Raw genomic sequence first — 24,277 nt, forward strand, 5'->3', positions numbered from 1 at the left:
TGCGACTTGGGGTGGTTTTATAGTCTCTGCCGCATGAAGCCGCACTGGGGATTAGCCGGTGTATTGATGCGCTATGCGATCAAGCGCACAATTGACTTTAGTGCATCCGCGACTGATGGCTCGACGCACCCGCAGCGACGATGATGCAGATCTCCCTGTTGCCAAAGCGCCCCGGAGGCTGCTACAGCCGGAAATGATAGCGAAAATAATCCGGACGGTGCTATCACGTGAGCTCCGCGGGCAAGTGATTCGTCGAGAACACCTTCTTCAGGCAGTTTCCGGATCTCGAGTCGGATTTGACGCACTTTTGAATCTGGTTCAGGAAGAATTGGCGGAAGTTTACGGAATGAAGTTGGTTGCGGTAGACGTAGAATCGGCTCCCCAATCGAAAAATCGGCCAAAACCGAAATATATCATGGTTAACATCCTTGCACCAGCTACTCGGTCGGTATTAGGACAATTATGGCAGCGACGAACCGGAAAAATCACCGGTCACAATCGAACGTTCCTGGACCCTCGGTTTTTGTTGCCCAGACATGGTCGAACAGGGGTGGCAGGAAGTAACCACGAGCTGGTGTTTGGAGGTGTGGCCTTTGCCGTTATCGTGCTTATCGTGGTGGGGGAAAACCACCTTCTGGAGCAGGATCTTCATGCACGATTGCAGCAATGGGGAATTCCGAGGGAAGAAAATGCCGTTAACAGCAATTTGGAAATGGGGATTTCCGGGGTGGTGGCCGAGCTTGAGAAGCTAGGATATATCCAGAAAGACACCCCTCAATCGTACAAACTCGGAGACCGGTCAATGGCGGAATTCGGACCGAAATCCATGTTTTCTGCTATTGGATCGATTTACGGAACTGCATTTGGCCCGCAGGAACGAGAGCGTGCGTTAGTGACGGTGCTGCGGGTGTGGCCTGGTGCAGTGATTTCACCTCATATGATGTCCGAAACGGGCAGGAATGGTGATGCAGCGGCCAATGGTGATGGCGAAGGTGAAACCGAGTCAAATGAAGCATCTGCCACTAATGGTGAAGGGGTGGACACGTGACGTGGTACTGCGTCGCTCCCGTGGCCATGCAAAGGTTTTGCTGGCTTCCATGGCGGAATTTTCCGTCGGAATCAACGCGGAATTTTCTCCTTGGCCCCCCGCGTTTGTCCATATCACATGCCGTACGTCAAAATCATAAGACGCTCCTGCAGGCGCGCTCGCATATAATCTCGACGACCGCAAACCGTTGCAAATAACCTTAGTTCCACCACTTTCGAAACAGCCAGAAAAAAATCTGCATTTTTCTATACAGCTTGCGTTCCACACTGTTATAGAACTTTATATTGACTCCTAGTTCAGTTATCGTATAGTGAAACCTGGCTTTTGTCACTTTTTTTTGATCCACCTTTCACGTCATTTTTTTCGTTTTTTGATAGTTTGACCCCAACCTAATGGCTTTAGACACATTGGATTACTCGGTCATGGTGGGCTTGGCGCTCGCCGTGTTGGCATACTTTGGAAAGGAGTATATTTGGCCGCTGGATGATGGAACCAGTGCTGGTTTCGTGGCGTCAGCGCCTGGAGGAGGCACGTCTCGGAGTATTGTCGAGACACTCAAATCCACCAAAAAGAACGTGGTTGTGTTCTACGGAACTCAGACCGGTACGGCCGAGGACTATGCTTCGAAATTGTCCAAGGAATTGGCTTCTAATTTTGGCTTGAAGACGATGACCGCAGATGTGGCCGATTACGACTTTGAGGATTTCGACAAAATTTCCTCTGACGCCTTGTGTTTCTTCTTGATGGCCACCTACGGTGAGGGAGAGCCCACCGACAACGCCATTGACTTTGTGAACTACTTGGATAACGAAGCTGATACGTTGTCCAACTTGCGGTTTTCCGTGTTCGGTTTGGGAAATTCCACCTACGAATTTTACAATGCCATCGGCAAAAAAGTCGACCAAAAATTGGAGGAGTTGGGTGCCGAGAGATTCGCGGAGTACTCGCAGGGTGACGATGGTTTGGGCACCATGGATGAGGACTTTTTGGCGTGGAAAGATGCCGTTTTTGAATCGTTGGAAAACAATTTGGGTTTCGAACGTAAGGAGGCTCATTACGAGCCCTCCTTGAAGCTTGTAGAAAACGCCTCGTTGACCAAAGATGATCCTTCGGTGTCGCAGGGTGAGCCTTCCAAAGCCTACGTCAAAAGTGCATCCATTGAAGGTCCTTATGACCATCAAAACCCATACATTTCCAAGATCACCAAAACTCGTGAGTTGTTCAACTCTAGTACCAGATCGTGTGTTCACGCTGAATTCGACTTGTCTGCCTCCAACATGAAATATTCCACCGGAGACCATTTGGCAATTTGGCCCTCCAATTGCGACGAAAACGTCCTCAAATTTTTGAAGGCTTTCGGATTGGAGAAGAAACTTGACACTGTGTTCGACCTCAAGGTTTTGGACTCCACTGCCCGTACCCACTTTCACACACCCATCACTTATGGTGCCGTTATAAGACACCATTTGGAGATTTCGGGACCAATTTCTCGTCAGTTTTTATCGTCGATTGCCGGCTTTGCGCCAACTGAAGAGGCCAAGGAAACTGCCAAGAACTGGGGTAGCAACAAGGGATCTTTTGCTAAGGAAATTCATGAAAAATCGTTCAATATTGCCGATGCTCTCTTACACATTAGCGGCGGTGAACCATGGACTGATGTTCCTTTCGAGTTCCTTATCGAGCTGATTGGCCATCTCCAGCCTCGTTACTACTCCATCTCGTCGTCGTCGGCATCTGAAAAGCAGCTGATCCACATTACCGCGGTGGTGGAGAACGAGAAGAAGGGCGATGTTCTTGTTTCCGGAGTCGTCACCAACTTGTTGAAACACATCGAGATCGACCAGAACAAAACCAAGGAAAAGCCCTTTGTACATTATGACTTGGACGGGCCTCGTGGAAAGTTTTCCAAGCACAAACTTCCAGTGCATGTTAGGCGGTCTACCTTCAAGTTGCCCAACAGTCCGTCGGTGCCAGTGATTTTGATTGGTCCAGGTACTGGTATTGCACCATTTAGAGGGTTTGTTCGTGAGCGTGTGACCCAGAAAAAGAACCAGGATGTCAAGATTGGTAAGACTCTTGTGTACTATGGATGTCGAAACGAAAACGAAGACTTTTTGTACAAGGAAGAATGGCCCCAGTATGCCCAAGTTTTGGGAGATTCGTTTGAAATGCACACAGCATTTTCGAGAAAGGACCCCAATGCCAAGCTGTATGTCCAGCACAAGGTTGCCGAGAACGGAAAGGAAATCAACCGGTTGTTGGAGCAAGAAAAAGCCTATATTTATGTGTGTGGAGATGCCCTGAAAATGGCCCGTGATGTGCAAAAAGCGTTGACCAAGGTGATTGCCGAAGAACGAGGCGTGAGCGAAGAGCGTGCCGCCGAGCTCATCAGATCACTCAAGACGCAAAACAGGTACCAGGAGGATGTGTGGTAGTACATAGTCTACATAATATTAAATGCTGCGAACGAGAATTGACCGGCTAATTTCGAACGAGAAATCTAAGCTAAATTCGAACGTTGGTCCCTCAAATTTCAAAAGTCGGTCCCTCCGCTTCCACTCGAATGCAGTCTCGCCAGTTTGGATTGGACGAGTTGTAAATGCTCTGGAGCTTGTTCTCAATGTCGAGCCAGTGTTTGTACTTGGATTTGGATTTGAGATCGAGATCGTAGATGTTGCAAGTGACGACAAACTTGCCGTAATTTTCAACTTCGATGATATTGTGGATGTTATTGTGTGAGTTATGGTGGTTGTTCGTTCTGTCGTATCGTTCAATCTTGATGAAAAGTCCCACATCTCGAAGCGTCATCACCAACGAGAGATTTTGCAGCACATCGTGAATCAGCGTGAGATTGGCGATTAGGTCGTTTTTGTTGTTGATCCGCTGGTACTCCTTGAGCTTGACAAACACATTGGAGGGGTCGCTCAAGAAGATCCGCAAGAGCAGCCGGACAGGAATGCAGTTTTTCTCGACATTTTTGAGAACTGAAGTTGGAACCTTGTTGAGAATATCGTCTATTCCTCGGTCAATTGTTTGGTCGTAGAGAAGGTCAAGAGGACAAAAGTGCCGGGAAAAGCCCCGGAGCTGGTTATGTGAGCATGTACGACAGTACCGGCAAGATGTGTTGTCGTAGAGCCATTTTGGTTTTATTTCAAAAACCACCGATTCGATCGATTCTTTGGACTCAACTTTATTTGGTGTGCTATCGTTATTTTTGTTTGTTGTACGCTTGCCGTGGCTGCTGGACGTCCAACCATCACCCACATATAAATGACAGTTCTTGCTGAGTGAATATTTGGTATAATTTCCATCAAGAATATTGGGGATCAACAACCCATATCGTTCCAGTAATTTCACCTTGTGGCCGGCGGAATCCAACCGGTCGACAAAGTCCCGTGTAAGCACCACGAGCTGGATGTCTATGATCTGTTTGGGAAATAAATGCTTGCATTTGAGCTCGATAAAGTCGTATAGCTCGCAGGTGGAAATATACTGTTCGTCTTCCTTCAATAATCGGAGCCGAAGTAGTTTGTGCCTCAAGTAATCGTTGGTGCCCGTGTAATTAAATAGTATGTTGGCGTTGCCCTTGGCAAAATAACACCATTCGTCAGGTATCGTGATCTTGGAGATCTCCATCGCCGAGGTCCAGGGTTCGTTTTTTTATCTACGTGGTATCTCTGTCACGCTATTGTTGTATTTTCAGTGCGAGGTTATGAACGATGCGCCCGGTACCCTGTTGTAGACCGGGATAAGGGGACACATTTGTAGAGGCGTGGTGGTTTACAAGTATGCAAAAATGTGTCAAATTTGATGCATCATGCATATCTCGAGACGTAAATATGCATAAATCATGTAATTTTCATGCATCATTCAATGCAGCTTATTTTCAAGCTGCACGGAACAACATGCGCATAACTAATAAAAAGCCACCCCCCTATCGGGTACCACTAATAAGGAGCTGAGCCGGCCCCACAACTTGGAAGTAAGCCTGCTTGGCCCAAACCCTTTTGGCGTAGGGTGCGATGTACCTAGATGCACTTCGAAACGGACTTAGAACAAATTGCAATTGTCTTTGTAAACCACTAGTGGTAACTAGGTGATGCCATTGTCGTCCTAGTGCGTTTTTCCAGTCCCTGATTGTGATCCTCACCACTTCTGGTGCTCGTATGTATTTCAGCGGCATCCATTTCGTGCTCAGAGCTCCACTGGTCTTTAATGGAATTAGATTTTCACCTTGAACCGCAATAAGATTTTCAGGAACAACGTCTATTTCTTCTCCTGGCAACAAATTGACTTCGTAGAGACTGCTTCCGCCGCTAACAACCATTGTGCCTCGTCCAGAAGTCCGATATCCTTGAATTGTTGGTGTCAAAAAACACCTTTTTAATTCCATATCGTAGCCACACCACGCTGTGATGTCGCTGGCTCGCAAAATGGTCCATTTTTTGTCATTTGAAACGTCCAACACACGATACGCTTCGTCGTGGTTTCCACTCATCACCATGGTGGCCGGCGCCATGGCTTCGAGCAACTGGAAATCTGAATCTAGTTTTTTGCGCAAGCTTAACTGGTCCAAATTACCATTCAATGCTATCATACTTCCTAGGCGTATGTTCACTGTCGACGAGGCGGGAATTTGCATCTTCAAAAGGCTTCCTGGTGACCCAACTGGGGAAAATTTGGGAAGCTCTATGAATGGACCTCGACCAGTTCCCGTCGCCAATTGGCCAAAATCTTCCACATTGATTGCACTGGTTGTACTAACGGCCTGTAGAAGTCGAGTGGACGTGCTTAGCCGTCGAACTACCGAATTCATCTTTTTTTGCAAAGTAGCTCTCAGACTAGTTTTTCAAATTGTTTCTCAGCCAATCTAGTTTTACATCGATACACCTGCTACCTCTACCTATGTAAAGCCGTCTACCCATGTGCCCGTGGCTTTGATTTCGGCCAAGAATTCGTCACTGATCAAGTCTTTGTCATTCTCGTTCGCAATAATTGCCAAGGTGACGAAACGGCGCCAAAATTGGAACCCACTGGCAACATCGGCCAGAAGCTGTTCACTGGTAATACTGTTAATTCCGTGAACGTTAATGTTAAACGAACTATTGTTTATCTGGAACACATCGTTGCGCAAGTGCGAGTGGGTGGCTTCGATTATGTCGCTTTTGGATACTTCTGGGTGGGCGATTTTTTGTTTCGCAGCATACTCAAGGTAGATTTCTCCAACAATTCCCAACAATGTATTGTTGCAATCGCGGAAAAATGGAATCAGGTCCACAAGTCGACACCACTGTGAACGGTCACTGAAATTGATCCTACAGCTGTTGTTTTCCTGGCGCGCAATCATGTCGACCATCACACATTGAAGGCTGTTGATAAAGTCACTGGCAATAAATTTGATGTGACTTCTAAAATTGAGAAGGCTTCGGGAAATTGGGCCCTGATAGTTGATGGGAGAAATATGAAACTTTTTAACAGACATGATTCGCGACACCAAGGTGATGTGTTTCTGGTCCTCGGCACTGATGCTGGTGTTTTCAAACTCCTTGTAATACTTGGGGACGCTAGTGAAATCTCTGTTCAGCTGGTTGAGATTCACCACCTTGGTGCGAATCAAAAGTAGCAAAACCACAAAGTTTTGTAAATCTTCGTCACTAATATCCTTCTCGCGGGTCGCAAATTCTCGCAAGATTTTTCCTGTGGCCGTCAATTCGTTTTGCTTATTGACGATACCAGCCAAGTAAAAGTTCCGCAACAAAGCTGTCGACACGATACTCGACACAGACTTGATTTCCTCCGTTTTCCTTTGAGTTTCGTAGCGATCCAGAAGCGACAGTAAAAACCTGTTCAATGAGAACGACTCCAGCCCGTCGTCCTGGACAAGCAAGTGGTTTATTTGCCTGTTCACGGTCGGATTCATTCTGTTGTTCAACTCAATGCTGTCTTCCTTAAACCAGTATTTTAGTTGAATCTTTTTGACCTGGTAGTATCTGGCAAGAAGCTGGGTAATCAAATTGAACTGGGCATCCAAGGACTGGGTGAATGAAGGGGACGTAATAAGTCTTTTGTAGGAGTCACTCAAGCCACTTTCAAGTCCGGGACGAATGTTCAAAACACCTTGTGTTATCGACTCGAGAATGCCAAGAGGCATAAGTCCGATAGACTGGTAGTAGTAAAGCTCGGGTGGAAGCCTTTGCGAGATTATATCGTGGATATCGTTAGGTATTTTCACGGTGGTCTCCTTCTCCTTTGGTTTTTTGGTGGATTTTTTACCCTTCAGATTCTTATTTGCTGAACCATCGTCAGATTCGTCAGTTTCCTCGGCATCTATAGGAACTATGTCAGCGCCCAACTTTGCCATTTCCAGTGCATACAAAGAAACTTGGCCGTCTTTGTTCATGACAGGCATAAATCTCAAAGCGGCATGTCCCTTCATGTACAACTCCATGATCTTTGGATCGCCGAGGCCTGCGACGTACTCCAAAAGGTTCGCCTCGCTGTCACCGGTGTAAGAGCCGAACTGGTACACTATGTCCAATCCAAGTTTGACGTAGCTAAGTTGAGGGTAGGGCTGTAAAGGAGTTGGTTTTGGAAGTGGTGGTAATGTCGGGAAAGTAGTAGGCTGCACATTGCATCCCACCATGATTGATAGGTCAAGCAATTGCCTTTCTGTGAGGTTGAGTTCGCTGAGAACCTTGGTTTTGTCGACGTATCTGAAATCTTTGGACTGGAATTCCATGCCGAGAATAAACCGGTCTACGTTGGTCATGAGAAGATCTGTGGATCCATAGATGGAGTCGATCATCCCGCTGTGGTAGAGGTACGATAATTGGAACGAGGGGTCGTACGGAGCCACCATATAGTCGATTCCAATGTCGATGAAATATTTTATGAGATCATTAATCATTGGGCGAACCGGCAATGGGTCTGTAAATAGCCGGAACGATTCGTTGCTCAGCGAGCTGTAGCCGTAGGGGTTCATCTGCTTGTTTGTGAGCTTGATCCACGAAGATTCAAGGTGTCTTTCCTGGGGAGTGAGTTCGTTGGGCCGGTACTGGTTTGCTTGAAGTTGAATATTGAGTCCTGAGATTATAAAAATTGGTCTGATATTGAACTCTGTGAAAACTTGCAAGTCGGACGCTATGTAGTCCCGTAAAGAGCTCGGAATACCTCCAGTTCCGGCCAAAAACTGCTCCTTTTTGAACGTGTAAATTCGGCTGAGGTAGTGCTCGACGTCAATTCCAATGGTGGCATTCTGGAGAATTTCAATAGTGCTTGTGTTGACGAGTTTCCGTTCGAAAAGATAGGATTCGAGCGATTGAACCGGCATTTTGTGGTCGTTTGACGTGGCGGTAACGGACGGTTTGGGAAATATTGTGAGACCAAAGTTGGTGAAGTTTGGATATGTGCGGTGCGTACACGACCCTATACCGATTTTCCACATGGTGCACCACTACAGCCCAAAAGTAGAAACACCCGTAATCTTACTCTATATACGACTATTGATCGAAAAGATTATCTAAGGCGCCATTTTCTGTAAACGGATCGTTCATCACATCCACTCCGGTACCTCTTTTTTTCCTGGAAACGACGTCCAATTGCTTCTTTCTTTCCTTTAATTCGCCGTCATTATCGACGGCTCCATCCTTGGAAATGCGGATGAGCTCTAGCAATGCCGACCGCTGGTGTTTGAGTGACTTGGAGCTGCCCAAGAGACTCTCAAAGTTGGATATATGTTGGGCGGTGATGTTGTCCAACGACAGAATCATTACCCTAGCAGGGTAGTCGTTGCGGGACCGCAAGGCACAGTAGAGGGTAGTTAGCACCACTGCAGCCTCCGAGTGTGTTTCTACGAAGTAGTCGTCCTTCAAAACGTGCAATAATGCCTTGATGAGATTGTCGCACAAGTAGCGGTCGACTTCATCGTCTTTCAACAAGATTTCCAGAAGAAGATTTCTCACCACCAAGATGGTATTGAACGAGCATTTTGTGTCCTTGAACATGATGATGTGACAGCAGATCTGCAAAAATGGAGCCATGACTTCCTTATTAGCAACTATAAGCCTCTTGCAAGCATACTGAGTATCGGTGACATTTCTGGCGTTATACTGGCTAACAACGTCCATCAAAAATCGCACCACCGTGGCTGTAAGTTGACGAAGCATGTGCTCTTCCATCATTTCTTCCGACAACGTTTCGTCGTCCTCGTTTCCTTGTAATTGGAGCCCGTTCATGTACACTTTGTCCCACTTGGAAACGATCAATTTGTCGATATCAACGAACGCTTTGGGCAAGAGTTCAGCCATAAATATGTCAACGAACTTGACAGGACAGTTTCTAACAACACTTCTCAAACAGCTGTTGATCATATGTTTCCAGCTGTGAAGTGTGACACCAGTAGTATCTCCAGCTACCGCATTCCAGATCATAGTAGCCATTCCAGGAACTTCATAAAGTGTGTCTTCGAGTTGAGAAAGCGAGCCAATGGTCAAAAAGGCGTATTCGCGTGTGTATCTGATCAAGTGGCCAACTGAATCAGCAAAGTCTCGCAACGTTAGTGCCGCCTTTACATTTTCTTCAATGAAGGTTTCCTTGCTCTGGATCGACACTCCTTGCTGCCAGAACCGCTCCATACAACTGTAACGAACAAAAGTCTGCACAGCATCGGGTAAGTCTTTCCAGTTCTCGGGATTGTGGTACGCTTGGATCTGGGATAAAAGTTGGAGTATGTGGGGAACGATGGGTTGGACACGAGGTTTCCACAATTTGAGCAAATTCAAGTACTCGGTAGAGTCGTGGCTGAGCTTCTCGATGCTGTATTGTATAAAGATTCTCGTGGCTCTGATGGGAAAAATCGACAGCCAGTGATCCTTGAGTTTGTTTTTCAACATTTTTCCGTCTTCATCCATTTCCGCTTCCAAAAGATTCGTATGGGCAGTGATTCCACGTTTTTGGAAGTACGATGCTATTTCTACTATGCCCATTCTCTCCATGAACCAGTGTAAGTCGGTCAACCCTTTCTCGGTATCGGGAGCAGACCACGCGGATAGCTCAGGATCAACTATCTTAGCAAAGAGTTCGTCCTTTTCACCAATCGACAGTCTCGATGCGATGACTAAGAGAAACGACTTGAACGAGACAACTTCGTGGTCGCTGACCTTCTTGGATGATAATATGTTTGTCACGACGTTTTCTAACTCGGTGAAAATCTTGCGCAACGACTCGGGCATTATATACGCCAATCGGTTGAGTTCTGTACCGCAGCTTGTTCGCAAATCACGAACGAGTTCTTTGTCTTCGTCATTGATGTCTGGGGGATATTCAAAGGTTGCGGTGGTGATTATTTTTTCCAAAACTTGGAACATGAGAGGACTGACATCTTTGAGAAGTGGAGCAAATTGGACCATAGTTTGCACTTGTTTTCGGATAAGTAATGGGCACTGCAAGTTCATCGCCAACAATCTTTCACCGAGGCTTTCGACCAACTTGTTGAGTCTATCGTTCACCACATCAAAATCGCTCCCTCGGTACCAAATCCGCCAACGAGAAATTCCTCGAATGCAGTTTTCGATGATATTGAACTGGGTATTTCCGTAATTGAAAGCGTCTGATTTCTCGTCCAAGCGATACTCCTGAATACATTTGGAACCCAAATCCGACGAGAAAAATTGCTGGAGACGATTTTCAAGCCACAGAAGACCATCCTCTGGTTTTTTGCACACCGTTATTCTTACAATGTCTTCGGTGAATTTCTTGTAGTTGTTCAAAAACGAGCTAGCTTCCGAATTGGAATCAAAGTCGACATCAAGGAACTTTTTAGAGATGTTATCGTCGCCCACCACAGAATAATTGATGCTTCTGTTGGCAGCAATCTCCAAGAGGTCTGATAAGATATTCAAAATCGGGACTTTTGCTGAAAGCTCGTCGAAACGTAGTATAGTGACCCACATCTGTAAGGAAAGGCCAGATATAATCAAGCTGGGATGGTTCGTTGTAGCGAGAACTAGTCTGAGGTAGTCGTCGAGGTCTGCTCTGTCCCATGAGATTTTGCATTTCAGTGGGATGGACACGTTTAGGTACTCAGATAGCGAGACGATCATTTCCACCGTTTTTTTGAGGAGCGCATAGGTCTTCTCGTCAATATCGTCGGGGTCAATTTGAAGCGACTGGTAAAATTGGGTGAGCTTGGCCACACCATCAGGAGAGTAAATAGAGCCGATAAAGAACTGGAAATCTTCATCGTTGGAGTAATGCCGAGTGAAAAGTATGTGTAAGCAGTCCACAGCCAAAGTCTTGAGGCTGACGTCGGGAAGCTCGAGGATGTTGATCAAGGTGTTCATGATATTTTCTTCTCGGAGAACCGATGGTTGAATCCAATGCAAGCATGTTTTGAACGTCGCCAAGATCTTGGGAACGTAGGTCTGGCACTCGATGCTATCCAAGTTGTTCAGCAGGAGAGTTTGCACCAAAAGTTTGCTCCAAGTGATGAACCAGCCGTCGGCAGACGCTTTACAAAGAGACAAAGGGGTGCTATGTTCGTAGATTTGGTTGAGCACGGAGTCCGGGGTGGTGATGAGCACACAGAGCTGGTTGAGAATGGCAGTTCTTTTGGATGCCACGGGGTCGTCGAGGAGATATATGTCTTCGAAAAGTGTGCGCACGATGACCAACGATAGATCTCGGCAAGAAATCGACCTATTCCAGAGCGACCAAAGGTCTGCATCCATAGAGCCCCAGCCTTCAATTACAGCCGGGTCCGACTTTGTTTCGGGAACCGAGTCGTCGGCCAGCTTGATCAAAAATGACCCCCAGGTTCGCTTTGCAACAGAAACCCACAAATATGCCAACTTCTCCTTCATGTAATGGGCCTCGTTGTCGGCGATTTTATGCGAAAGTTCAACCACCCACCCTCGAATGGCAAGAGTTTTGTCTGTATCGAGAACTTGGAATCGTTTGGTGATCCAGTACTGAAGCAATGAGAGACCATAATGACGAACCACGGAAGTATGGGTATTTTCCGGAAGAGCCAATTGGTATCCCCAATACGGCGCCTCGTCGTTTGTTTTCACCAGCTCCAAAAATACCTGGGCTTCCCGTCGTTGGCTATTCGGTGTCTTGGGGTCGTAGACCACGTCCAACGCGGCCACTATTTGTGACACACCTGAGGTGTCCATGGGGCTTGAGACAATTCTTCCTGTTTTTTGAGAGGTCAAGACGCGCCACACCAATAAAAACCGGGTCTAGAAAGCGCTAGCGATTGCTGGAACAGGGAATGAAAGAGTAGGTTATCTGAGATGCACGGTTTATTCTCAAGGCGGTGGTCTGTGTGCAGGAGCAGGGATGGGTAAAGGGGGGGAAGAAAGAGGGTATGAAAGGAGATTAGGAGGATTGGTTTTGGGTTGGTAGTTTATTGTGTTTGAAATAGAAAGATATTTGGTCTTTTGTTTTTTGAATTTTGATTTTTGATATTTGTAGATTTTGCATTTTGTAGAATCTTGCAATTTCGCAAAGTTACTAAAGTGAAAATTAACGTAACTAAAAGAATAGATTGGAATAAAGATTGGGGAGGGTAAAGAATTAAAGGAGAAATTGAGTGGAATATCTTCATTATGTTTACTGCATTTGTTCTCTAGACTTTGAATAACAAATTCAGCTCGTTTTGGTTCTTCATCTCGACTTCTCAATGGTAGCTGTGGCTGAGTAAATTTAGTACAGATCAAATTTGGGAGCCAAGGAACTGGTGGTGTATTCTCACAGCATTGTATATCTCATAGTGTAAAACCCGGACTTTTAGCTCTCTTTTTCATTATTCTAGTGCATCGTAAGTTGCAGTGGCTGAGTAGAGAAAAGGTTAATTACGATTTAAACCTAAAAAGTAATCTATTGGAGCCACCATACGTTACAATTTTGTTTCTTGGTCACTTATCTTGAATTTTTATAGCACTTTGTTCATTTCCTTATTTCACCGATAATTTCAGATTTGGTACTTGAAGCACTTTCAGAATTGCACATTTTCAAGATGAAGGGGTTACATTATATTGCACGTTAGTGCTTTCTATACACCAAACCATGTACACATAGCATTCTTGTGACTTCTTGAACTTCTAGAAATGCTCGTTTGAGCTGCAATGAACCCATTGAGTACCACATTTCTATACCTCTCTGGCTCGAAAGACCAATAAAGTAAATTGCTCTCTTTTTACAAGTAAAACTTTCTCTTGTCTCTCTCCATGTCGGGACGGTGTTCCCACTCCACTTCGTCCTTGATGCCTCTTTGCAATCTTCTGAGCTTCAATGTGAACTGAGGACCCAATTCTTGAAGACCGACTTTTTCTTCGTTTCGGAATACATAACGGTGTCTCCGGAAAAAGATATAATCTCGCTGGTTGTGCAAGGTGACCACCTGACGGCCCTGGATTTCCGGACGATGAGGAAACATGGATTGGAAAAGACGACCGACAGTCTTTCCGAGTCGGGTGTTGAAGTTGTTGAGAACAAGTTCAGGAATATGGTCTGTGGCACGGCCATGGCCCTCGATTCTCTTTGTGTCGACCAACGACGTCACGCTGAAGTAGAACGAGGGACCCTCGGGGAGATGCATGATTGTCAATCCATTGACTTTTTTCTTGTCCTCGTTGATCACCACCAAATCTGTGTATTCTCGATTGGAGCAAAACTTGGCCATTTCCTTCATGTTGTACGCTTTCTTACGCTTGACAAATGTCGAGTTGGGCAAGAAATCCATCATAATATCGGCAAACTCGTACGCTTGTTTCTTGGCATTGGCATTGGTGGTGATCATGACTTTCGGGTCCCGAGGGTTCTCGAAGTATTTTTGGAACTCGTCACTGCCCTCTATCTCAGCACCAACAGTTTCATCGTAAACACGCTTCGATTCGAGTGTTTCTGGGATATTATTGGCGATTCTCTCTTCTCGGAGCTGCGGGTTTGCCCTCTCTTCCTTAGCTCTTTCCTTCCTTAGCGAATGTCTTTCTTTGTTGTGCTTGTGCTTGAGGTCCGAGACCACCCTCTGGCGCCTCTGCTTGTTTTTTATACGCTTGATAGCCTCGCTGTCCATGCCAGAGAATTTTCAAAATTCAATTTAAAATTCAATTTTCAATTTCAATTTCTCATTTCTCACTTAATTTTCGTTCGCGATGAGATGAGTGTGGGGAACTCATCACCAATCAACCACGGTGAAAAAGATGGTTTCCGGATGGCGCCAAGCCATCAAATCAAAGACATGGACTCGGCAAGACACCATGAGCGCCGGATCGCTCTATCACCTTTCCAACTTGCTCCGTCGTCATTTTCCAACGTTGAGGACGGTGCCCGGGTTTCACTTTCTTTATTGTAATCCTTCCAATACTTTTTTGGCACAAGACGGCTATGACAACTACCAGGCACCGTGTGATGAGGCAGGAAATCTGCTTTTTGCACGGCGAATGTGGGCTCGTGGAGAATTGAACCAGCACGAATGCCCTTCCATCGGCGAACCCATAGAGTGCAAAGAACAGATAAAAAGTGTTCGAAGCGTGGGAAAGTCGGTTTTTGTTGAAATAGAACGCCAATTGACCTCGAATCAGAGCCCCATGGTCCAAGAATTGAGGTCTTTGGTGTATACCAACGACAAGTACCGTCGCAGCGACTCAGAAGAAGTGGTACCAAATCACGAAAAAACCATTACAATCAACATAACAGCCAACGATATTGCCCGCTACTCAGCATTGACGTACAATTTGCACAAAATCCACTTGGAACGAGCGTACGCCATTTCAGAAGGTTTTGAAAATTTGGTGGTGCAAGGTCCATACATGGTGACGCTAGCGATGTGCTGGATGGAGGTTAATGGAGTTAAAGTGAAAAGATTCCAGTACAAAAACCTACGTGCATGCTACGAGGGAGACATTACCATTGGTCTTTCGGGTAACAAAGTGGACATTTACACTAAAAGTTCACACTTTTTTACAGGAACCGTGAACAGCTATAATTCAATCAGTTATAGAATTTAACATAGATACCTAAGTAGCCAAGCCAATGACTCCGCAAGCGGGTCTGGTACCAGCATTACCGGTCTTCTTGGACTCCTCGTTTCCACCTTTACCCAAGTCATCGGTACCAGAGTGGACAACCACCGATCTTCCAAGAATGGAATTTTCTCCCAACAATTTGACCAACAAGTCCTGCTTGGTTCCTTTAGCCACACCTTGGGCGTCGGTGGTGATGTTACCCAAGTCACCAACGTGTCTGGTGTCGTCCTCAGGAGCACCGTGAGTCTTCTGGAAGGGGTTGAAGTGAGGACCAGCCGAGGTGCACCCGTTGGTGTTGTCACCAAACTGGTGGATGTGGAAACCTCTCAAGGCATTGGGGTCGTTACCGGTGATTTCCCACGAGATCTTGGTGGGTTCCGATTCCTTATCTTGTTCAAAGTGGACTACACCTGAAACTTTAGCGTCTCCTCTCAATACAGCAACTGGGTTAGTCGATGATGGACAATTAAGGATTTAGAATTGCAATAAGGATTGAGATTGACAACTTGATTCTCAATTCCAATAGGATTGAATTGACAATTAACCATTGCAATAAGAATTAAATCGTCAATTAACCATTTTCGATTGGTTATTTAACAATTGTCTTGGGGTGAGCAAATTACCAGATGAGCAAATATTGAGCAAATTGTTCCCCATTCGTCTTTCCAAGATGCACACCTATCACTCAGAACCAGCGCCTCAATTCAAGCCAAAATCCATTCACAATTCCAATTTTTACATACCTGCTTTAACCATGGTTGATGAGTGATTGGTTCTCGCCATTTTTATATGCCCCCGATTTGTCAGAGCAACCGGGTGCACGTGAACCAGCGGGGGCTTCCGGTCGCAGGAGCGCCGAACGTGGAAGAAGAGAGCGGTAGCAAATTCAGCCACCAACCAAGATTCCGGGCCCAAAATTGGCAAGGGCCATAAACACAACAACTTCAACCCATTGGCAAAATCTGGCGGCAATAGCACTTCAAATGCCCTAGAAAAGTGTGGTGGTATCTTGCTGGTTAGAGCAGTTGCTGGTGTTAGGCTGCGAATGACTCCATAGTCGGGGATAAATCGGCGTCGTTCCGGGGCTATTTCGGTCTAGGCCCACACCAACAGTACCACCAAATACCACTCACCAAAACTCAAAAATTTACCCCATATTTTAAATTCGAATTACTCATATACCCATAATTAGTCCAAATCTCATTTCTGTAAATCTGTCCTCCTTTTATTTAGTCTCTCTACCCTGGTAGTACTTCTTAGCGGTTGCGCGCACGTGCAGCAATGGCTCGTCAACCCTAGGGTAGATGTTGTGTTCACCAAGGTATTGGTACAATTCTCGCTTGCTCCAGCGGTCTACTGGGTGCGCCACGTCTTCTAGCTGAATGTTCTCGAAGCTGGAGTCGCTACTTGATTCCACGGTTTTTTTGGTATCTTTTGATTTTGGCTTGGGTGGTTTCATTATAAAACATACATAAAGGGTGGAAATCACCACGATCAGAGTGTACAACATAAACCCATTGCGGCGGACCTTGACGAAAAACGAGTCGAAACCCAGTCTGGGCGATGGTTGGTAGACAATTTGGTACGCCATTAGTGTTCAGTAAAGATTGGTTGCTGGTGAAGAAGTTGCACCCAACCACCAGCAGCAACTGTTATCGGCGTGCAGTGCCCACTGGTGCACTGGTGCACCGCACCGTACTGCGGCACGGCACCTGTCAAGGGGCGATTTCATCTTGCCACACATTATGTCTGGATTGAAAAATTACATTATTACCCTCAAGGAGTCCGCTACAAGCGTAGACGTTGACAGCTTGAAGAAGAAAGTTCAAGATTTTGGCGGACAAATCACCAATGAGTTTTCGTTGATCAAGGGATTTTCTGCCAAGTTGCCGGAGGTGCACTCCAAGCTGTTGGAGGGCCATGAACATGTTGCCACCATTGAGGAGGACAAGGAAGTACACACTCAGTAGAAGGACACTAGTATAGATCTAATGTACACGATATGCAGATAATGCAGAAACTATGCAGAGATAATGCACAGATTATGCAGAGAAAATGCACAAACTATGAAGAAACTATACATAACATCTGCACTGCAATTGAATTGCAACCAAGTCTAATTTCAACCAAGTCTGCAAATTACACACCTAATCCTTTACATTCTCCGCAACTGATACCAGCACGGTTGCAATTCCGCTTATCTTCCAGCCACCTTACGTCAGCTACCCCACGGTCTCGCGGCCAAGGAAACTACCCCATATTTCTCTTTAGCTTCGTTTCTACATTTTTCAATGAAATCTGAATACTCGGGCTATGCTGAAAGGTCGCTTCAGCCGACCCACAAGCCAATTGACCATATATACTTGGACAGGCTTCGGCACTTTACTGATGGAGGTGGCCAGTACGGTAGTCTCAATCTCCCTAAATTGTACGACCTTGACAGGGTTGATACTAATACTGAGTATATCAATATCAAGTCGTGGAAAGTTCCTGATGGTCCCAATGGCGAAACGAAAAGACCACTTTTCAAAGATATTGACTGGAAAAAAATTGAATGGGAAGATGCCAATAAAGGGTATCTGTTCGGCCCATCTTGGAAGACATTTTGGTTCAAGGTCGATATGGAAATTCCACCAAAATGGTTGAAAGACTCGCCAGAAGAGATCATTTTCGAATGGGAAGCCGACAATGAAGGGTTATTGTACGACGAAAATGGTTCGCCAATTCAAGCATTTTCCAGCTCGGGTCAAAGATCGGTTTGCTACCTTCCTAAAAAATGGTGGAAACTGGGAGTCCAGCGCTTTTACCTTGAAATGGCTTGTAATGGCATGTTTGGTCTTGGAGACCAAGGAAAACCAGACCCCAATAGGTACTTCAGATTGAATACCTGTGATCTTATCTTGCCCAATGTGGAGGCCCGCAAATTGTACTGGGACTTTTGGATTCTCAGCGACGCTGCTCGTGAGTTACCGGGGCTGTGGCAGAAGTACCAGGCAGCCCTGGTGTGTAACCAGATCATGAATGCGTTCGATGTGAACGATCCCAAAACTGTGGGAACTGGAAGAAAATTGGCCAAGACACTTCTTGGAAAAGATATTGATTCTGATGATGTTTTCCACCAAGATGGAGGAGACGGAAGAATAGACGTTTTCGCCGTGGGAAACTGTCATATCGACACCGCTTGGTTGTGGCCGTTTGCAGAAACCAGGCGGAAAATTGTTCGTTCTTGGACATCCCAATTGAAAATTGCAGACCAGTATCCTGAGTATGTCTTTGTTGCTTCTCAAATGCAGCAATTCAAGTGGTTGAAACAGGACCATCCCGATGTATATGCCAAAGTGAAAGAAAAGTTCACCACAAACCAATTTTTGCCGGTAGGTGGTTCGTGGGTAGAAAATGATACCAACATTCCCAACGGAGAGTCGTTGATGAGACAGTTTTTATTGGGCCAGCGGTTTGAAATGAACGAGTTTGGGGTCCACGCAACGACTTTTTGGCTTCCTGACACTTTTGGCTACTCTTCTCAGATTCCTCAGCTCTGTCGGCTTGCTGGAATGGACAGATTTCTCACCCAAAAATTGTCGTGGAACAACATAAACCAGTTTCCTCTAACCACCTTCAACTGGGTCAGCTTGGACGGATCTCAGGTCTTGGTCCATATGCCCCCAGCCAACACTTATACTGCCGGTGCTCACTTTGGCGATGTTGTACGGTCGCAGCACCAGCACCAAAATTTGAGAGATGTGCCCACGGGATTGTTGCTTTATGGTCATGGAGATGGTGGTGGAGGTCCTACCGAGGAAATGATCGAAAAACTTCGCCGGTGCCGTGGTTTTGCCAATTCTACTGCCGCTATACCTACGGTCCATGTTGGACTGACAATCGACGATTTTTATAACGATGTTCTTGCAAAGAGCAACAATGGTGCCAATCTTCCCACCTGGCGTGGAGAAATGTACCTCGAGTTCCATCGGGGAACCTATACCACTCAGGCCAAAATCAAAAAGTTTATGAGATTGGGAGAGGTCAAGCTCCATGATTTGGAGTACTTGGCTACATTGTTGAGTCTTACCGATAAGGACTATAAGTATCCTAAAAAGGAGCTCCAGGCTCTCTGGGAAGACATTTGTTTGTGCCAGTTCCACGATGTTTTGCCTGGAAGTTGTATCGGCATGGTTTACTATGAAGAGGTGTATCCTATGTTCGAGAAGTTTTTTGCCAAAATCAACAAGTTGATTAAAGAAGCTCTTGGTCAGTTCAAGGGAAAGCCTACGTTTGTTAACACTTTGCCTTGGGCTCGTACGGAGGTTGTTAGGGTTCCTAAGGACGATTTTGTGTTTGAGACTATGAGTTCAAGCCAAGATTGTGTTGTTTCTGATGGAAAAGCAATTGCTTCAGTCACGTCCAGCAATGGAAAGCTCACCGTCAACAAGGTGAAGTATCCTGCCCAGGTGAAAAAGGTGGATGATTTCTACGAATTGAGTAACGATCTCTTACTGGCAAAAATTTCAGATGATGGTATCATTACTTCGCTCTATGACAATGTCAACGACCGGGAAATTATCGATTCTCTGGTTACCAAGGAGACACCAGGAGGCGGAAACCAGTTTATATTGGTCCAGGATGAGCCATTGACTTACCCAGCGTGGGATACTGAGCTTTACTCTCTCGAAAAGATGAAATTTTTGAGTGGAGGAAAAGTGTCGATTTTGGAGAACAATGAAGTTCGGTCTTCGTTGGTGGTCAAACATGAAATCTCCAAAGACTCGTCTATCGAAACTGTTATTTCACTTGATGGAGCTACCGACAAATCGACAAATTTCCTCAAATTCAAGTGCCATGTTAAATGGCATGAGACCTACAAATTTCTCAAGGTTCAATTTCCAACCACAATTTACACCGCCACCGACGCCAACTACGAGACCCAGTTTGGAGTCACCAAGCGTCCAACCCACTACAATACCACTTGGGATGTTGCCAGATTTGAGGTTTGTCACCACAAGTTTATGGACTTGAGTGAGCACAACTATGGAGTTTCTGTGGTCAATAACAGCAAGTATGGAGGTCTGATTCACGGAAACTTGATGCGTCTTTCACTTCTTCGTTCAGCAAAAGCTCCTGATGACGAGGCTGATATGGGAGATCATGACTTTGAGTATGCCATCTTTCCTCACGAAGGTACTTTAGGTGCCAGTACGGTTCGCTTGGGATGGGAATTCAACTATCCTTTGTTATCTTCCAAGGGTGAGGTTCCAAATGCTATTTCCTTGGAGGGAGACTCGAGTCTTGTTTTGTCTCATTTGAAGAGATCTGAGGATGACAAGGAAGTTTCGACCCATGAAAATATTCCTTCGAAGGACCAAAAATCCTTCATTGTAAGGGTTTACGAATCTTTGGGAGGAAGCAGCAAAGGAAAGTTGGTGGTGGATCCCGAGGTTCTCAAGATCTCCAAGCTTTACCGGACCTGTGGTTTGGAAAACGAGATCGAAGAATTGAAGTTGAATGAGGACCAGAAAGTGGATATCAAGTTGAGAGGATTCGAGGTTGCAAGTTTCAAGTTTGTGCTTAAGTAGGAAATAGTTATGAATGATGTTTTATGGAAAAAAGAAGAGACCAGACTAAAGTGGTGAATTGAATTGTTCTTATTTGCAACCAATTGCATGCATTTTGACAGCTTTGACAGCTTTGACAGCGAGCCGCACTCACGTGCGACGGTAAGACTTGCTCGTGCCATATGCGTATTACGAGACTATTACGAGCTATTACAATAACTCCGCGCCTAAAATTAGATACTCGCACAAAGCCGTCCACTTTTTTTTAAAATTTATTGTCTTTCATGATCGACCAAGATTTCTTCAAGAGCACATTCCCATACTTGGTGGGATTTCTTGCATTGTATTCTTTAGCTATCACCGCTTTTCTCGTTTGGCAGGGTATTCTTCGTGTTGTTGAAAATAGCGAAAGGAATTCAAAAAGATTGGAAAAGAAAGAGTGAGCGGGATTGCGTAGATGAATGTTCACATTTGCTTCAGAGTTCTACTCCTTAAATCTTCCAAGATCGAAAATTTTCATGTAATATAAGTATGCCCTTAATAATTCAGATTGTACATGTACGTATCAATGGTTCATTTCTAAAACTCTACCCGCAAAATCTTTGACTATGACCAGTGAGTTGTACTTTCTTCTAGTCGGAGTTCGATAAAATCTGCTAAACTGCGCGGCAGTCTTGTTAGATAATCAGCACAAGAATAGTCTCGCCTGGCTAGCTCTTAAATGAGAATTGTGGAAGTGGAATTGAGCAAGAATTTAGCAGTAAACTAATTTAGGATCTAAAGGGTCATCCAATTAACTAGCCTTCGTTTGGAGTATCAAATACTATCAGGAAAAGAAGTACTAGTGTAGGCTTCACATAGCTCACTGGACCCACAGTGTAGATACTCGGTTCATAATACACACTTTGACAGTAGTGAGCCAAAACCGTACATCAATCGAGAGCCAATTGGTTTGGAAGCCGGATATCCAAGGCTCCAATTGGAGTTCCAGCTATTCGAAGTAAGTGGACTCTTAAGTCTTTGGTTCTAGACACACTCTCTGCTAAAGCTTCAAAAATCATGCCAAATCAAAGGCTAATCTTATAAGGCGGAGACGAAAAAGCCTCGGTTCTAGTCACCAATACCACACTTTTTCTTAGAGCAATTTCCACCGTATACTGCTGCATTAACTGAACAACATGGACCTGAATCTCGTCATCTCAAGTTTGTGCCAAAATCTTGCTTTTTGTTAAACTCAAAGTAACCAGGATTAAATTGACAAACAGATTATCGATCCTATTGGAGAGCAGAGATCCACACAAAAGTGGTGCAGCATAACGAGTGCATTTCCATTCGCCAGAAAATAGAATATAGCTCATTTAGAGGAACGTCATGATACCCTGCGAAAATTGAACCCGGGTTCATTTTATAAAAGACTTCTCATTGCTAGCCAATAGTTGATGGAGAATTGAAAACGTCACAAAATTATCAAGTCCACAGTACAGATTTATAACAGTCTAATGAAGAGTTCTGCCGATAATTCAGACCGTTAGCGAAAATGGCTTACCTTAAAGAAGTGGAGCAAGCAGCGGTTGCAAATTGTGATGCGAATTTGCAGCAAACGTGCGGCTCAGTGACGAATAGTGGAGAGCAATGAAAAAAACCCTCGATGAAAAACTTGGAAAAATATGAACTCATTGCTAATTGTTTTGGGTTTGTTTTTTGGTTTGTTCCTTGGTTCCTTCCGGTTTCTTTTTTGGTTTGTTTTTTGGTTTTTTTCGCGATTGATTGCTTGCTCGGCTCAACTTACGCACATAACCTTGAGCACGGTTCCACGGTTAGAGCACGATCACCCCGGTGTAGACATGTAGACGAATTAGTCGCATTGTAACAAAGCTAATGAACCAGGCTCAAGTCTCTTCCCAAATAGAAAATTCCCTTACCCAAATAGGACACAACTGGATATTTCTTTGTCCTCGTGACATATTTTCTAAAGCTTGCTCGCTACGGCATACCGCTGGTGCGCCAAGGCAAGGCCCTGCAGAAGATCGGCGAGCGCGCTGGGGCACTGAAAATCTTTGGTGAGAAAAATATTTATCATTTCGCCCGCATAGTGTATGCAATTAACCAAGTTCGTAGTCACAGCCCACCTGAGCCAAATATAGCCGCCGTCACCATGACAACCGCGACTGTTTTGCCGTAGTCGGATTGGGCCGCAGGTCACGTGCACAGGGGGCGAGGTTTGCGTAATATGCAAGCAAGCCCCCTGGATCTTGAGCCAGGGCGGATGTTGCGGTACTTTTGTAGTTTTGCTGGCGAGACCCTCCGTAGAAAACTTTTGACCAATATCTTCTGCAATTATGTCAACTGCTTAATCTCGCCGATTGCGCTCGCCGCTGCGCTTCGCGGATCGCAGAACGTTCTCCCCCACAATGACGTGCCTAGGACGGATCCGTACGCGAAAAGGGCGAGATTCGCGTTGCGCATGAAACTGAGCCTAGACGCACACCGCCGCACACCGCCGCACAGACATATGCTAATCGAAAACCTTAGAAGGACCACCACCAATCCTTCCAGAAACCTCATTGACTGCTGAAAATCACACTGCCCCCTACTTTACCCTCCATGACCACGCACAAAAATTTTTGTGCTTGTTCAACGCCTCCTTCGTCCCTTTTGACCACCCCTCTCCTAGCTTCGACAATGTTCGATGCCTCCTGCACCTCGCACGCACTGGTTGCACCAGTTTCCTCTGCAACCGCAACTTGCATGTTTACCACAGGGGCTCACACGCCAACTTGCGGTATATAAAGCGGTCACCCCCCTAATGTCTCGGCAAAACTAATTCACTCGCTAAAAATGAAGTTTTCTACCGCTGTTACCGCCGCTGCCGTCGCTGCTCCAGCCTTGGCTGCTTACACCAATGGAACCTCCACCGAGACTGATATCCAAACCACCGTGGTTACCATCACCTCTTGTTCCGACAACGCTTGTCACACCGAGGTTGCTACCACCGGTCTTACCACCGTTACTGAGAACGAGACTGTCTACACCACCTACTGTCCATTGACTGAGGAGCCAACCAAGACTGAGACCGATGTCGTCGGTACCACCGTGGTTACCATCACTTCTTGTGCTGACAACAAGTGCCACACCGAGGTTGCTACCACCGGTGTCACCACTGTCACCGAGAACGACACTGTCTACACCACCTACTGCCCACTTACCGAGGCTACCCCAGCTACCAAGGCCCCAGCTACCGAGGCTACTCCAGCTACCCCAGCCACTGAGGCCCCAGCTGCCACCGAGGCTACCCCAGCTGCTCCAGCTGTTCCAGCTTCCGAGGCTCCAGCTTCTGCTCCAGCCACTGAGGCCGCTCCAACCACCGCTGCCCCAGCTGCCACTGAGGCTCCATCCACCGTTGCTGGTGAATCGGTTGCTGCTACCCCATCTACCGTTGCTGCTGAGTCTTCTGCTGCTTCGACTGTTGCTGCTGTCTCTACCGCCGAGAAACGCTGGTAACTCCAACGCCGTGCCAGCTGTTGCTGCCGGTTTGTTGGCCGTTTTGTCTTTCTTCTACTAAGCAGTTGAAATGTAGCTTGCACGGCTCTTCAACTTGGATTTTTATAGGTTCGTTAGCTAAAATGGTTTATTAAACTTCGGTTTTC

The 24,277-nt window shown here is 45.8% G+C and overlaps 11 protein-coding genes across 11 annotated transcripts; 5 read left to right on the plus strand and 6 right to left on the minus strand. All coding sequences in view use genetic code 12, as the record gives it.

The window, feature by feature from the left end:
• Positions 1–73: 73 nt before the first annotated feature.
• Positions 74–1,048, plus strand: PGUG_04566 (Smc5-Smc6 complex subunit; the record flags this gene model as incomplete). Its single annotated transcript, XM_001483787.1, has 1 exon — positions 74–1,048. The coding sequence occupies one exon, from the start codon at positions 74–76 to the stop codon at positions 1,046–1,048; it is 975 nt and encodes a 324-aa protein (XP_001483837.2).
• Positions 1,049–1,440: 392 nt separating this feature from the next.
• NCP1 (Ncp1p) lies at positions 1,441–3,483 on the plus strand (the record flags this gene model as incomplete). The annotated part of the gene is made up of 1 exon (XM_001483788.1): positions 1,441–3,483. The coding sequence occupies one exon, from the start codon at positions 1,441–1,443 to the stop codon at positions 3,481–3,483; it is 2,043 nt and encodes a 680-aa protein (XP_001483838.2).
• A 91-nt stretch (positions 3,484–3,574) lies between these two features.
• IPK1 (inositol pentakisphosphate 2-kinase) lies at positions 3,575–4,684 on the minus strand (the record flags this gene model as incomplete). The annotated part of the gene is made up of 1 exon (XM_001483789.1): positions 3,575–4,684. The coding sequence occupies one exon, from the start codon at positions 4,682–4,684 to the stop codon at positions 3,575–3,577; it is 1,110 nt and encodes a 369-aa protein (XP_001483839.2).
• Positions 4,685–4,982: 298 nt separating this feature from the next.
• Positions 4,983–5,864, minus strand: PGUG_04569 (uncharacterized protein; the record flags this gene model as incomplete). The annotated part of the gene is made up of 1 exon (XM_001483790.1): positions 4,983–5,864. The coding sequence occupies one exon, from the start codon at positions 5,862–5,864 to the stop codon at positions 4,983–4,985; it is 882 nt and encodes a 293-aa protein (XP_001483840.2).
• Positions 5,865–5,951: 87 nt separating this feature from the next.
• On the minus strand, positions 5,952–8,492 carry PGUG_04570 (uncharacterized protein; the record flags this gene model as incomplete). The annotated part of the gene is made up of 1 exon (XM_001483791.1): positions 5,952–8,492. The coding sequence occupies one exon, from the start codon at positions 8,490–8,492 to the stop codon at positions 5,952–5,954; it is 2,541 nt and encodes an 846-aa protein (XP_001483841.2).
• A 55-nt stretch (positions 8,493–8,547) lies between these two features.
• Positions 8,548–12,222, minus strand: MSN5 (karyopherin; the record flags this gene model as incomplete). The annotated part of the gene is made up of 1 exon (XM_001483792.1): positions 8,548–12,222. The coding sequence occupies one exon, from the start codon at positions 12,220–12,222 to the stop codon at positions 8,548–8,550; it is 3,675 nt and encodes a 1,224-aa protein (XP_001483842.2).
• A 1,025-nt stretch (positions 12,223–13,247) lies between these two features.
• RPF1 (rRNA-binding ribosome biosynthesis protein) lies at positions 13,248–14,126 on the minus strand (the record flags this gene model as incomplete). The annotated part of the gene is made up of 1 exon (XM_001483793.1): positions 13,248–14,126. The coding sequence occupies one exon, from the start codon at positions 14,124–14,126 to the stop codon at positions 13,248–13,250; it is 879 nt and encodes a 292-aa protein (XP_001483843.1).
• A 127-nt stretch (positions 14,127–14,253) lies between these two features.
• Positions 14,254–15,060, plus strand: PGUG_04573 (hydroxyacyl-thioester dehydratase; the record flags this gene model as incomplete). Its single annotated transcript, XM_001483794.1, has 1 exon — positions 14,254–15,060. One exon carries the CDS (start codon positions 14,254–14,256, stop codon positions 15,058–15,060), a length of 807 nt encoding a protein of 268 aa, XP_001483844.2.
• A 1,243-nt stretch (positions 15,061–16,303) lies between these two features.
• On the minus strand, positions 16,304–16,669 carry PGUG_04574 (uncharacterized protein; the record flags this gene model as incomplete). The annotated part of the gene is made up of 1 exon (XM_001483795.1): positions 16,304–16,669. One exon carries the CDS (start codon positions 16,667–16,669, stop codon positions 16,304–16,306), a length of 366 nt encoding a protein of 121 aa, XP_001483845.2.
• Positions 16,670–17,369: 700 nt separating this feature from the next.
• AMS1 (alpha-mannosidase) lies at positions 17,370–20,651 on the plus strand (the record flags this gene model as incomplete). Its single annotated transcript, XM_001483796.1, has 1 exon — positions 17,370–20,651. The coding sequence occupies one exon, from the start codon at positions 17,370–17,372 to the stop codon at positions 20,649–20,651; it is 3,282 nt and encodes a 1,093-aa protein (XP_001483846.2).
• A 2,817-nt stretch (positions 20,652–23,468) lies between these two features.
• PGA62 (Pga62p) lies at positions 23,469–24,131 on the plus strand (the record flags this gene model as incomplete). The annotated part of the gene is made up of 1 exon (XM_001483797.1): positions 23,469–24,131. One exon carries the CDS (start codon positions 23,469–23,471, stop codon positions 24,129–24,131), a length of 663 nt encoding a protein of 220 aa, XP_001483847.1.
• Between the last annotated feature and the right edge of the window lie 146 nt (positions 24,132–24,277).

The sequence above is a fragment of the Meyerozyma guilliermondii genome, genomic scaffold (genome assembly GCF_000149425.1).
Source record: "Meyerozyma guilliermondii ATCC 6260 scaffold_5 genomic scaffold, whole genome shotgun sequence".
NCBI lineage: Eukaryota > Fungi > Ascomycota > Pichiomycetes > Serinales > Debaryomycetaceae > Meyerozyma > Meyerozyma guilliermondii.